The 14220-nt window shown below is 57.7% G+C and overlaps 1 protein-coding gene, 1 non-coding gene and 1 pseudogene across 2 annotated transcripts; all 3 read right to left on the bottom strand.

The window, feature by feature from the left end:
• Nucleotides 1-972: 972 nt before the first annotated feature.
• Nucleotides 973-1135, bottom strand: LOC126423777 (U2 spliceosomal RNA; annotated as a pseudogene).
• A 6159-nt stretch (nt 1136-7294) lies between these two features.
• Nucleotides 7295-7493, bottom strand: LOC126423213 (U2 spliceosomal RNA). Its single transcript, XR_007576131.1, has one exon. It is a non-coding gene; the product is annotated as a U2 spliceosomal RNA (small nuclear RNA).
• A 399-nt stretch (nt 7494-7892) lies between these two features.
• Nucleotides 7893-14062, bottom strand: LOC126476949 (uncharacterized). Its single transcript, XM_050103583.1, has 3 exons — nt 13912-14062; nt 8303-10854; nt 7893-8201 (listed from the first exon to the last, which is right to left on the bottom strand). Exons 1-3 carry the CDS (start codon nt 14060-14062, stop codon nt 7893-7895), a joined length of 3012 nt encoding a protein of 1003 aa, XP_049959540.1.
• Between the last annotated feature and the right edge of the window lie 158 nt (nt 14063-14220).

The following is a 14220-nucleotide window of genomic DNA, read 5'->3' as shown; positions in this document are numbered from 1 at the left end:
GTATTTCAAAGGCCGTAGGCCGTCTCGCTGCTCTGTCGAATACGCATTGAATACTGTTCGACCGGTTCGACATATTCACCGCAAAAATATCAACGCTGGAAAAACCAAGAACAAACGAAACGACCACGAAACGCGACTCGCGACCCGCTACAGAGCACAACGGACCGCTCCGACCGCGGGGTGCTTCTTAGCCAAAAGGCCGAGAAGCGATAAGGAAAAACCGCAGTCGAAGGGCCTAAATGCTTGCAGCGTGTGCGCTCCACATGTGGGAGTGACACACGGTGGTACGGGCCGATATGGCAACAGGCGACCGTCGAAAACATCGCAAAAGCAAGTGCCGGAAGGAAGGACAATTCGCGAGAGCACTCGTCAACAGCCCAGTACTACCCTCCATGGCGAACAGTAAACTGCGACTCCCATTTGAACGCCGCCGGCTGCCAGGGCAGTGGAGAAGCCGTGAGGCCGCCCCACAGCAGCGCCAGGCCGGCGCGAGCTACACCGGCGCGAGGCCGGCGCGAGCTACACCTAGCCGAGTGCTTACATCGTCCACCGCCTACTGCATACGTGTGTACACACGTATTCTGCGTGCGTGCGGCGGCGACGACGACGTTCGCGAGGAGCTAAGGATATAACTCCAAAAAATGTAATTAAAATTATCTGTGGCCAGACCATATGTGACGCCAACGAGGCATCCGAAGGCACCCTTCTGTGCCCACATAAATAACCAGCCTAGTGTAATGCGGCTGCAAGAGCGGTCCAGCTAACCGCAAAAAAAAAAAAAAAAAAAAAAAAAAAAAAAAAAAAAAAAAAAATAAATAAATTACGTAAGATAATGTTAAATTAATTACAAGAAATCGTGGTGTGTAAGCAGCTAACTACTGGGCAAATCGACAACTACAACAAGTTTTGCTACCAGCGGAATATCTGATCACTGCAGAATATTAACCCATTTCAGGCTGTGTTTTAATTAATTTTAGGTGGGCCGATCCCGGCGGTACTGCAATGCCGGGCCAACCCGCGACAGAGGTGGAGCAAGCCCCTAGCACTCCGTCATGAGCCAAAAATGAGTTTAATATTCTGGTCCTGCGATGCAGGACGTATCAGATACTACACTTTTTTTTTTTTTTTTTGCTTTTTTTTTTTTTTTTTATTTTTTTGTTTGTTTGTTTTTTTTTTTTTTTTTTTTTGTTTTTTTTGTTTTTTTTTTTTATTGTCTAGAGTGTCGACGCAGCACGCACAGGGTGCATTGAGTAGCAAGACTTGTTGCCAGGAACGAAATTAAAAGCGAGGGGCATACTCTGCTATGCCGCAGTGGGCGACGACACTTGATTCAGAAAGACACCTCGTGCTGCAGGTGTGAGGAAATAGTGAGTTGAGAACCAAAAAGGAAGAAAGAAAGAAAGATAGAAATGAAAGGAAATTAAAAACAGGGACGGCAGCACACACAAGTGAAAATGAAACTGGCGAGATAATCCCATCGCCTAGAGAATTAACTAAAGAATAAGCTTCTAAGATTGATTGCGTGATTCCTATTTTTCCAATAAAGTTTTTGCAATAATTGTTCCAATTGCGAATCTGGGGTGAGTCAAGTCAGAGATTGGTGCAAAAAAAAACCAGGGGCAATCCTAGGCAATGCCTGGACAAGGCGCCCTAGGCAACCTGGAACACTGTTTGATATCCATGGATCATTGCAACTTTCAAATACCGGGCAAAAGTGGTCGTATAGTTTCGAGCAGATTCCGCCACGCGATGCTGGCTCCACAGGTAGTCCATGAAAGAGACAGCATCGGCGAGGGAAAGGTCGTAGATCGTGAAAATGGTGTGGCCCAAGAGCCACACCATTGCGTTACGTCTTGGTCGGGGTTGTGTTTGAAGATCAGGTGTAAGGAACCAGTCGGTGGACACATTTGCTGGCGTCGTCCCACCGATCAGCGCTATGAGCACACGTGCAAGGGCCCACACTTCTGTGACGTGGGGGCAGAGGAGGCGATGCTCCCTGGTGTCAACGTCACCACAGCGGCCGCAAGCAGCCGAGGGTCGTAGGCGGATGGCCGCCAGGCGATGGTTAGTGGGGATTAAATTGTTGACTACACGGTACCATAGCGCCGAAACTGCCGTGGGAAGGGCTGAGTTGTTAATATTAGCCCAAACTTGGCGCCAGATGACCGACGGTCGTCTGTCCTCTAATTTATGTGGCGTGGGCTGGCCTCGGAGTGCCTGGTAAAGGCGCTTCGACGTGCGTGCCTTGTCATTGGCCACTGTGAGGACATAACTGCGGTGGAAGTAATAGTCTCTGACCGTCGTCAGCCGGAACGGAATATGTGTCAAACAGACCGGTGCACGCGCCGAGTGTGGACGATAACGGTCGAAGAGGACCGCTGTAGTCCCACCGGGGTCGGCTTCGCGCAAAGCGGTGACACGGTGTATCAGAAGGGCCGCACATTTCCGGGAAAAGTCAATGAGGCCGAGGCCGCCATCGGCCTTCGGCAACGTACAGGTCAGCGCATCAACCTTGAACAGCGCATGCCGCCACAAGAGCCAGTATACTGCTTGCGAGATGGCTCGGCCGATCTGCTTCGGCAGCGTAAGGAGTTGGGCGACATACCATGCCCGTGAGAGGAGATAACCATTAATCAGCTGGATGCGTTGATGGAGGTCGAGCCGTCGATCAGCGTGGCTCACGCAAAGGCCCCTGATGCGTGTGAGAAGCCGCCGCCACGTGAGGGTTAACATACGCTGCGGACAGGCAGTCACCTCAAGACCCAAGATACGCTGTTCCCCCACAACTCGGTACCAGGGGCGTTCGACGGTCAATGATCGTGGCCCTAGCGGAAGCAACACGGTCTTGTTGGGATTTAACTGAGCACCGGAGGCCCGTTCATAAACGTCGAGAACGCGGCGAACGGAATCGATGTCCCTGGCGTTAGCAACGAACACACCAACGTCATCGGCGTAGGCTGCACAGCGGAAGGTGACGCCTGGGAGAGCGACACCGTCGACCAACCGGCCAATGTCACGCAGCAAGGGGTCCAGCGCTAAGGCAAACAAATACATCGACAAGGGACACCCCTGTCGAACTGACCGCCTGATGGGAATGGGGCGCGACCGGCAACCGTTCACCACGATAGTGGAATTCGCCCCATCCAAGAAGTGCCGGATGATGCGTATGAAGCGCTCTCCAAAACCCATCCGCGACATAACGCCCAGCAGGTAAGGGTGCGAGACCCTGTCAAAGGCACCGGCGAAGTCCAAGGAAAGAATGGCAGCCGGAGTGCGAGTGTCAGCGGTGAGGAAGACAACATCGCGGTACAGGGAAGCGGCGGTGAAGATGTTCCGACGCGAAACGCCACAGGATTGAGTGGGGCAAAGAACCTTAGTCATCGCCTGTTTGAGACGAGAGGCCACGCATCGTGCCACCAACTTATAGTCAGTGTTAAGGACAGTGATAGGACGCAGGTCTTGAGCTCGACAGTGACCAGTCACCTTTGGAATAAGGGCAATACGTCCAGATAAAAAGTCGGCGGGTAAGTCGCATCCAGCAAAAATCTCCTCGCACATTTTGCAGAAACGGTCGCCGAGCAGGTCCCAAAATTGTTGGTAGAACTCATAAGGGAGACCGTCGGGGCCAGGTGACTTGCGTCCCGGACAGGCACGGAGGACAGATGTGAGGTCAGCGAGTGTCAGGGGCTCGGTTAAAGAGCCGCGGTCATGACGATCCAAAGAAGTTGGCACCCCACTGACAAGTGCACGTTGGGCGGCGACGTCGACCTCAACATCCTGGAAGAGGTGCGTGAAATGGTCCGTCAGGTGTTGGAGGACGTCACGGTTGTCCGTGATACGCGCACCATCGTCTGTCTTAAGGCGCAGAATGGTGTTCTTCTTGGCACGAGTTCGTTCAGAGGCAAGGTGATAAATGGATGGCTCCTCGCCTTCAATCAGGGATGCAGAACGACACCGCACCACCATACCATCGGCTTTCTCCCGAGAGAAGCGAAGGATTTGCGCCTTAATTTTGTTGAGGCGCATGTGGAGCTGATCGTACCTGTCAGCAGGAAGAGTCAGGGCGTCAGTGAGACACTGCTGATAGAAGGCCAACGTGCTACGTTTCCAGTGGGCGACGTCGCGACTATATTGCCGGATAACACGTCGCAGCCGGGGCTTCGCACAGCGGAGCCACCAAACCACCGTGGTAGGGTCCCGGGAAGTGTCCACGAGACAATCCTGCCACGTTTTCGTGACGAGAGCACGAAGTTCGGGCAGGGATAGATGAAGGGTATTCATCTTCCAAGAGGTGCCACGAGGAACCGGGACGGGACCCGCGATACGCAAGGAACACGAGTACGCACAGTGGTCACTAAAGGCCACGGGTATGACTTGGACGGCACAAAGGGCGGGAGTCAAATCAGCCGAGACATAAACACGATCAATACGGCTGGCTCCAGTGGGATAGATGTGGGTAAATTGCGTGTAGGCGGGATGGAAGTGGCGCCACGTGTCAGTAAGGTCAGCCGCCCGAAGGAGTGAAGCAAGCGCTTCACACCGCATAGGCGTCGGGACCTGGTCAACTCCGGCTACCACACAGTTGAAGTCTCCGCCAAAGACGATAGGGCGACGAGCTGCTAAGAAAGGGGGGAGATCAGACTGAAAAAGTGTTGTTCTATCATGCCTGTGGTTAGCACCTGAAGGAGCATAGACATTTAGAAAAAGGACATCTTGAAGGATACATGCAAGGACGCGACCGTTGGGTAGCGTGGTAACATGGGATGGAGTGAATTCTGATCGGTAGAGCAAAGCAGTACCCCGCCGGGCGTCAGGGTCGATGTTATACAGTGCCTCATAACCAACCAGGTCAGATAGAAAAGGGGCACAAACCTCCTGGAGAAAGACCACATCAAACGCACCAAGGCGGAGAAAGTCCTTCAGAGATCGAAGTTTGACCGGGTTGGAGATGGAGTTAATGTTGACTGTTAAAAGGGAGAGGGCTCCCGGCGGACGGTCAAAGGCAGGCATGGGAGAGCAACACAGAGGAGACAACGGCAGATAGGGTCACGGCCGTAGGGAAGCAGGTGTGGAAACATCCACACCGGAACCCAGCGAAATCACCCCGGATGGGAGAAACAAATACGAAGCAGCTCATGTGGGGAAAGGCCCACTCAATCACGCATGTCATCGCCCTCGTCGTCAGCCCAGTTCAGGCCTCCCCCATCGGCAGGATAGTCTGAGCCAGGCGGCGCGGACGCGTCGGACACAGTAGGATGTGAAAGGGTACGAGTACGCTGCATTGGTTGGTCGCTACCCTGGTCAGGTTTCCGTTTTGCAGGGATCGCTCCCCGATCTCGCGATGAACTGATAAGAGCCTCTAGTTGCCGAGCAGTTTGCCGCATACCGCCCGAGCGATCAGCGGAAACAGAGCGGGAAACCGAGGAGGCCTGAGAGTCAGCCTCACTGCCGCTCTCAGGGGGACGGAAACCGTCCGCCTCCTCCGCCGGCTGGTCCGGGTTCGCCTTCTTGCGTCGATGACGACGGCGGGGGGACTTAGCGTCATCTGCCGGGAGGGGCGGGGTAGGAAGAACGACCTCCATCTGTTCGACAGCGACCACATCACTCGCCATATCAGGCACATCAGACGCCGCCGGCGGTACCGCCACAACGGGCGCCTGGTCCGGGACGGGTCTGTCAACCGGTGCACTGGGTGCCAGTTGCACCGCTTCTGGCAGGGGCGACACGTCAGTTCGCTCAGCGGGACGGGGGGCAGCGCCCGCCACTACCTCGCTGAGGAGAGGCACAAGGTTGGTACCAGCAGTGCGTTCCCGCGGCAGTTGCACAGGACGCCGGCGCGGGCAGTCCACGCGGAGATGCTCCGTCGATTGACAAAGGGAGCAAGTCTGCGGCTGCCCAATACAGGTGACCGGGGCCCTGGTACTCGCAACATTTATATACGATGGGATGTGCTGGCGGAGGTCCATGCGGACACTACGAACGCCGCTGTTGCCCTGGAAACGGTAGGCACTGCCCCACTTCTCATTCGTGATGCTGAGCACCGTGCCATACCGCGACAGGACACGGCCGATAACGTCATTGGGACACTCAGGGGGTACGTTAAATACCCGCACAGTCCGTATCCCAAAGCCAGATGGCACTATATGCACTGTTCCGACAGTTCCATCGAAGTAGCGGAACGGATGCTCGCCCGCGAGTGCCAGGCCATACTTTTCGTATTTCTCCTGGTCGAGAAATGTCACGAATAACGAGAATAAGACAAAATCCAGTTGAAAGGTGTCGACGTCATTTTCCGGTACTTTCAGATCACCAAATATCCATTCCTGTATTTCAAAGGCCGTAGGCCGTCTCGCTGCTCTGTCGAATACGCATTGAATACTGTTCGACCGGTTCGACATATTCACCGCAAAAATATCAACGCTGGAAAAACCAAGAACAAACGAAACGACCACGAAACGCGACTCGCGACCCGCTACAGAGCACAACGGACCGCTCCGACCGCGGGGTGCTTCTTAGCCAAAAGGCCGAGAAGCGATAAGGAAAAAGCGCAGTCGAAGGGCCTAAATGCTTGCAGCGTGTGCGCTCCACATGTGGGAGTGACACACGGTGGTACGGGCCGATATGGCGACAGGCGACCGTCGAAAACATCGCAAAAGCAAGTGCCGGAAGGAAGGACAATTCGCGAGAGCACTCGTCAACAGCCCAGTACTACCCTCCATGGCCAACAGTAAACTGCGACTCCCATTTGAACGCCGCCGGCTGCCAGGGCAGTGGAGAAGCCGTGAGGCCGCCCCACAGCAGCGCCAGGCCGGCGCGAGCTACACCGGCGCGAGGCCGGCGCGAGCTACACCTAGCCGAGTGCTTACATCGTCCACCGCCTACTGCATACGTGTGTACACACGTATTCTGCGTGCGTGCGGCGGCGACGACGACGTTCGCGAGGAGCTAAGGATATAACTCCAAAAAATTTAATTAAAATTATCTGTGGCCAGACCATATGTGACGCCAACGAGGCATCCGAAGGCACCCTTCTGTGCCCACATAAATAACCAGCCTAGTGTAATGCGGCTGCAAGAGCGGTCCAGCTAACCGCAAAAAAAAAAAAAAAAAAAAAAAAAAAAAAAAAAAAAAAAAAAAATAAATTACGTAAGATAATGTTAAATTAATTACAAGAAATCGTGGTGTGTAAGCAGCTAACTACTGGGCAAATCGACAACTACAACAAGTTTTGCTACCAGCGGAATATCTGATCACTGCAGAATATTAACCCATTTCAGGCTGTGTTTTAATTAATTTTAGGTGGGCCGATCCCGGCGGTACTGCAATGCCGGGCCAACCCGCGACAGAGGTGGAGCAAGCCCCTAGCACTCCGTCATGAGCCAAAAATGAGTTTAATATTCTGGTCCTGCGATGCAGGACGTATCAGATATTAAGCTGATAAGAACAGATTTTTATTTTCCGAGATAATTCTTAGTTACAGTTTTAAGAAGTATAAATTTAAGAAAGAATATTCATGACTCTATACAAAGCGAGTTTTACAAATTTAATGAAAGTTTAAGTTAAATATATAGTAGACGGTTCTAACCGCACTTAAATATTTGAATCTTATTCTAATTCGTGGGTTAAGCCCACTACTTAAATATTGGAAGGCCGCGTTAGGCGCGGATGCTTAAGTATATTACCTTAAGATTAATCCCGCGGTAGGCGCGGCATTAGATAATTTCAGAACGGGGAAGGTTGGAGCTAGTTTAGGATCTATTTTGTTTATTACATTCTTCTCCATGCCCTGACAGCACACTGCACATGCACGGCTGCCAGCGGCTGGTGTGCCACGCACGCAGGCGGGTCACACACAGCCGGACTTCTCCCCTCTGTCCGCCTTGCGGCAGACGTCACCGGGGTGTCGTGGCAGGAGGGCGTTGCTTCCCACGCTGGCTGGAGACTGCCGGGCAGTAGGCACACGTTTGGCGCCGCCTAGCACCGCGCCAACCGAGGTGGGGGCCATATTCGGCGGACACCACGGAGGGAGGGGCACCAGGCAGCACCGCACGCACTGCTACTGACTCGGCACTGCTGCAGTGCGGCGCGAAGATGGTGTAGCGCCGCAGGTCCCGCGTCGTGGAGGAGAATCTCGACGCCGACGTCACGAAGGCACCGACCTCGAAGTTCTCCGACGACTGCAGTCTCGAGGGTCTCGCAGCCTGACGTCAGAGCATGCCACAGTCTAGGGGGACACATACTGGCGGTGGCCAGTAATGTGTTCCACGTAAATGTCGCGGGACCACTTGATGGTGTCAGACACCATCAGCCGCCGCATCAGTTGGCAGTAGCGGCTAGCGATGCCTAGGTGCCGAAGCACTGCATCGTTCTGGCGGTCCCACGCCCCCAGACTGCCAACAACCAGGGCGTCGACAGTGACGGAATAGCCGCGAGCGGCTAATCCGCGCGCAACGTCGGCGTACTTTATCCTCTTCAGTTGCCGAGCGTTGTCGAGCGCAATCCGCCTATTCTCGAAGGGGATTGTCACATCGACGATGGTCACAGTCTTAGCGGACTCGTCAGTTATTACGAGGTCCGGACGCAGCCCACTGCTGTCCCCTATGACGGCTTGGTTGATCCTGATGTCAGGAACAGCAGCGTTTCCTCTCCTTGGCCGCCCAGCGACTGCTGTCGCGAGGCGGTTGAGGACCGCGTTGTGGCGATACTGCAGGGCTGCTGAGTGCACCATGCACGCGTTGATCACGTGCGGGAGCGTCTCGTTGTTGTGGCCACAGCGTCGGCAGGCTTTGTTGTTGTTTGCCCGCCCATCAAAGCGGCGACAACCGTTCAGAGGCACGACTCCGAGCCTGGCGCGATGGATAAAGCGCCAGTCTGCGAAGCGGGTGTATTTGCCTCCCGCTATGAAGTGGTTGGACGCTGTGGACTCCCTGGTACACTCGAACACCTTCCCCTGGTCAGGTTTCCTGAGTAGGATGTGGCGCAGGCGCTGCCTCAGACACTCGCGGAGCGTCCGCGAGAGAAGACGTTTGGCGCCCCCTCCCACCCGGACATGCTCGACGCCAGTGTTGACGATGCGTCCCACGCTGTCATCATCGTGCTGCGGTCCAACGCCGCCATCATCGAGGTGTCGTGTAGTCCCAGGCGCCGCCCCCTCCGTGGCCGGCTGCGTCACCCCTCCGATGCCGCCGTGTTCCGCGTCGTCAGCGATGGCGGGTTGGCCGCCGACCTCCACCTGCAACTCAGAAAGCAGCTCACTCCAGCGCCAGGTGACGCCACGCGGCGCTAGGCGCCTTGTGGCGTTCCTGACGCGCGTCCACAGTGACTGGATGTCACCTCCGTCGCGTGCGAGGTCACCCTCAGTGCTGCCGCTAAGGTAGGTGGCCAAGTCGGAACGACTCGGCTCCCTCCCCAGTCGGCGGTGCGCGGCCGTAGATAGCGTGGCCCAGGCGATGTCGCGGACGGTGGCGTCGTCGCAGTGCAGCATGCGGAAGCCATGGACGATGGTGGAGATGTCCGCAGCGTCCGCGAGCGGCGTCAGGCCGCATCCTCCCTCTCCCAGCGCGAGGTACAGCTGTTCGGTGGACGCACGCTGTGGGAGGAACAGCCATGATTTGACAGCCGCTTTCACTGCCTTGTCGAGTGCAGATAGCGGCCCCTTGCGTACCGCTCCGCCCCGCATGACAAAGTCAAGCCTAGGGAGGAGAAAGACACGCACAGCGTCAATCTTCTGCCAGGGAGCCAGCAGGGAAGCGTCCAGGTGCTGCAAGTCGCGTCGAATTGCCGCGATCGCATCCGTTGGCGTCTGCGTGACTTTGTACCCGGTGGGAACGCCAAGATGGAGGTAGGCGTCACCCGCACCGAGCACGGCTGGTTCTCCCCCTTGCAGGGCGAATACCGAGCCTAGTGTCTGCCGACGGCGGATGTGAAGCGTGGCACACTTCGACGGCTTGAAGGTAAGCCCGGCCCACGTTGCCGCCTCGCCCACAACATTGAGGAGCGTCTGCATCGCCTCTGAATCCCGCGCCAGAAGCACGATATCGTCCGCATACGCCAGTGCACTCACACTGACGCCGCTAAGCGGAATACCACACTCATTTCTGAGTGAGGTTGCGGCGCGAAGTACCGGCTCGAGCGCGAGATTAAAGACGATGGGCGACAGTGGACAGCCCTGCTTGACCCCTGCCTGGATCTCTATCTCCTCCGTTAGTCCGTCAGATGTACGGACGCGGGTGGAGCAACCATCATACATGTCGGCAATTAGATGGTGCAATTGCTCTGGTAGTCCCATCCTGCTCAGTACTCCAAGGAGGTGAGCGTGAGGCACTGAGCCGAAAGCATTCGCCAGATCAAGCCAAGCAAAGCATGCTTGGCCTCCCCTGCGCCTTGCATCATCAATTGCCGTCTGCACAATGAAGTTGTGCTCGTAGCAGCCTTCAAACGTGCGGAAGCCCTTCTGTTCTGGGGAGAGCAGGTTCAACCGCTCCGCCCAGAGAGAAGTGCGGTCCGCAACGATTGCAGCAAAGAGCTTAGAGATGGTAGAGCTCAATGCTAAAGGCCGCCAGTTTGTCACGTCCGAGACGTCCCCTTTCTTGTGGATGAGGACGGTAGTGGATATTTTCCACTGCACCGGAGTCTTCCGCTCATTCCAGCAGCGCGAGAAGATCTTAGCTAGCACATGGCAGCCAGGATCCTCACGTCGCAAGTCCGAGTAGGTGACTCCGTCTGCCCCAGGAGCAGTATTGCTCGCCTTCTGGAGCCGCTGTTGCACCTCTGAAGGTGTGATCGGCAGCAGGACCTCCTCGCTGACATCAGGAGGCGTGGTGGCGGCAAAGTCCGGGACAGCAGCTGGTGCATCTGAAAGACAGAAGTCAGATTTAGCATAGATCTTTTTAAAGTGCTCCGTGAGCACGCTGCCATCGATTTGGCAGTACGGTGACGTCTCGCCAAGGACGCGCTGCATCGCCTTGCGCCGGTCCGCGCGGTACAGCTTCTGAATCTCAGACGCTGCATTCGCGTCGTACCGACGCTCGGCGGCCGCCGCGCGCCGTGCGCCACGTCCACCGCGCCGCCCACCGCGGCCGCGTGTAGGGGCAGGGGGAGGGGGATTGGCAGCAGCGTCGGCGCGGCCCTGGCCGCGGTGCGCTGCTGCTGGTGGCCCATCCTGTCGACCTCCGGCTGCCTGGCGTTGTGGCTTCGTCTCGGCTATCTCGGAGATGAAGTCCTCGACGACCGCGACGAATGCGCCCCACGGTTGGTTGTGGACGCTCTCCAGGGCCGCCAGCCAGCGCCGCTGCCTCTCCGTTAGCCGAGCGTCGGCCGGGGGAGGGGGGGGCGGAGCTGCCTCAGTTGCGCCCTGTTCGGAGGGTACAGGAGGGTTGGTCGGGTTCGGTGTAGGACGGGAGTTTTGCGGCGGAAGGTTAGGACTGGGCCGGTTGTTACGGCGTCGGCGTCTCCTCCTCTTGCTGCCAGTTCTCGGAGACGCAGCTGCAGTCCCTCCGTTCACGTCGCGCCGCTCCGTCGTCTGCGTCGGTGGTGGTGCCGTGCTGCCATCTGGCGTGGGCCGCTCAGTGCTGCTTTCGGTCGCTGCGCTGGTGACAGGTGGCGCAGCGGTAGCAGCAGGGGCCGGTGTAGCTTGCGCCGGCCTGGCGCTCGGGTCGGGCGCACCGCGGCTGGTGTTCGCCGCGCCGCCAACAGATGGCCCGGCGGTCGCCAGCGGCCCGCCGCCGGCGCGAGAAACACGGGATGTAGCCCGCGCCGGCCGACCGGACGCGCTGGCTCGCCCCGGGCCGCTGCTACGCGGACTGGGTGCCCGACGATCGCTACCAGATGGCGCAGTGGTCGTAGGGGTGGCCGGTGTAGCCCGCGCCGGCCGGGCGTCTCGAGGTGTAGCTCGCGCCGGCCTGGCGCTCGGGCCCGGCGCACCGCGGCTGTTGTTCGCCGCGCCGCCAACAGATAGCCCAGCGGTCGCCCGCGCCCTGCCGCCGGCGCGAGATACACGAGGTGTAGCTCGCGCCGGCCGCCCAGGCGCGTTGGCTCGCGCCGGACCGCTGTTACGCGGACTGGGCGGTATGATGCGCCGTCGGTCCGGGGGCGGTGGTCTGCGTCCTGCAGCACGGCGTCTGTCCCTCCTTGGGGTGACTACGTGCCACTCGTTGTCTGAAACAGAGGCTGCTTGTTTAGTAGCACTCCCTGCCTGAACGGAGACGGAGTGACGGGCGTCACTCGACGTAACCGCCGGCAGGGCAGAGGAAACGCGGCGCGTGTACGTCTGCGACCGCACAAGCACCACACCATCCGGTGCATCCGCCGGGCGCGCGGCCTTTGGTGCGTCAACCGGCGGCGCGGCTGCGCCGTGAATGACAACACCAACGGTCGCGGCGAGCGAGGCAGCCTGCCTGCCACTGCCCACCCGCACCGCAGAGCCACCTGTTGGCGGCGTAGCGAATGCGGGCGGCAGTCCCAGGCCGGTACCCACGCTCCCGACAGATGGCGGGCGGGAGGCGCCTGCGGCAGCCGCACGACGTGGCCAGCGTACGCCACTGGGCGCAATGGCCTGCGCGGGCGGCGGCGAGCCGCGGCCCATGCCGGACACTGCGCCTCTGGCCGGAGCGACGCGTTCGGCGGCAGGCGTCGGCAGCGTGCTGCCTTCACCTCCCGAACTTGCGCTCGGCACTCGTGGCGACGCGGTTGACGTCGCGGAGCGTGTCGGCAGGGGGATGCCAGACCTCCTCGGCGTGCGCACACAAAGTACACACGACGCGGGGGTGGCAACCACCGCCGTCCTGGGCGTCGCAGACGCCTGCACACTCACACAGGGTGAGGGCAAGGCAGCCTGTGAGCCCACCACGCTGCTGCGGGTCAGGACCGCCGCGTATGTTAAACCTAAGTCCAGCCGGTCTGTCCTACTAGCTTCGGGGACCGGACTGGGCTGTGGCCATAGCCCCTCTCTATTATCTAAGGCTAGGCGGCCTATGGTACTAGCTTCCCGAGCCGCTTTCGCCTGTGGCTTTCGCCCAGCACTAACTAAGGACGAAGGGCCTGTCCTACTAGCTTCGGGGGCCCTCGCCTGTGACCTCCCGCCGGCTGACCTCTCTGGGTGCCCCAGAGAGCCAGACACGGCATCGTGTCCCATACTCACTCTCCCCCGACTGGCAGCGCCGGGGGTTGCGGAATCTGCATTGCAGAGCCGCTGGTGTAACCGCAGCGTCTTCAGCCGCGGGTCGCGTCGGCCGCAAAACTGACACTCGAAAACGGGAACCGTTTCCGGGTCGTGCAGCCTCCTATAGTGGCGGAGAAGGGCCGAGTGGTCCTTGTACTCGCCAAAAGTAGGTCTCCCGGCAGCCTTGGTGACGAAGCAGATCCGGCAGCGGAAGACCTCCGCCGGCAGCGTCACCACAAGCTCCATTGTTCAGGTCGCGGACCTGAAACAGGAGAATAAAAGCGACCGCTTCCCGGTGCAGAAATCAGCCCATATCAGCCCATATTAAGCTGATAAGAACAGATTTTTATTTTCCGAGATAATTCTTAGTTACAGTTTTAAGAAGTATAAATTTAGGAAAGAATATTCATGACTCTATATAAATCGAGTATTACAAGTTTAATGAAAATTTTAAGTTAAAATATATAGTAAACGGTTCTAACCGCACTTAAATAGTTGAATCTTATTCTAATTCATGGGTTAAGCCCACTACTTAAATATTGGGAGACCGCGTTAGGCGCGGATGCTTAAGTATAATACCTTAAGATTAATTCCGCGATAGGCGCGGCCTTAGATAATTCACACTGGGGAAAGTTTGGACCTAGTTTTAGGGTCTATTTTATTTATTGCATTCTTCTCCATGCCCTGACAGCACACTGCACATGCACGGCTGCCAGCGGCTGGTGTGCCACGCACGCAGGCGGGTCACACACAGCCGGACTTCTCCCCTCTGTCCGCCTTGCGGCAGACGTCACCGGGGTGTCGTGGCAGGAGGGCGTTGCTTCCCACGCTGGCTGGAGACTGCCGGGCAGTAGGCACACGTTCGGCGCCGCCCAGCACCGCGCCAACCGAGGTGGGGGCCATATTCGGCGGACACCACGGAGGGAGGGGCACCAGGCAGCACCGCACGCACCGCTACTGACTCGGCACTGCTGCAGTGCGGCGCGAAGATGGTGTAGCGCCGCGGTCCCGCGTCGTGGAGCAGAATCTCGACGCCGACGTCACGAAGGCACCGACCTCGA

Source organism: Schistocerca serialis, chromosome 1 (assembly GCF_023864345.2).
Source record: "Schistocerca serialis cubense isolate TAMUIC-IGC-003099 chromosome 1, iqSchSeri2.2, whole genome shotgun sequence".
NCBI lineage: Eukaryota > Metazoa > Arthropoda > Insecta > Orthoptera > Acrididae > Schistocerca > Schistocerca serialis.
This window is presented reverse-complemented; position numbering and strand designations above follow the sequence as displayed.

Bases quoted from the DNA above. Each gene is read 5' to 3' on its own strand.
- LOC126476949 (XM_050103583.1), bottom strand. From the start codon at position 14,062: ATGGCCCCCACCTCGGTTGGCGCGGTGCTGGGCGGCGCCGAACGTGTG. The intron at 10,855-13,911 runs GTGTGTGACCCG...TCTGTCTTTCAG, and splicing joins CAGAGGGGAGAAGTCCGGCT to ATGCACCAGCTGCTGTCCCG. The intron at 8,202-8,302 runs GTGTCTGACACC...CTCTGACGTCAG, and splicing joins AACTGATGCGGCGGCTGATG to GCTGCGAGACCCTCGAGACT.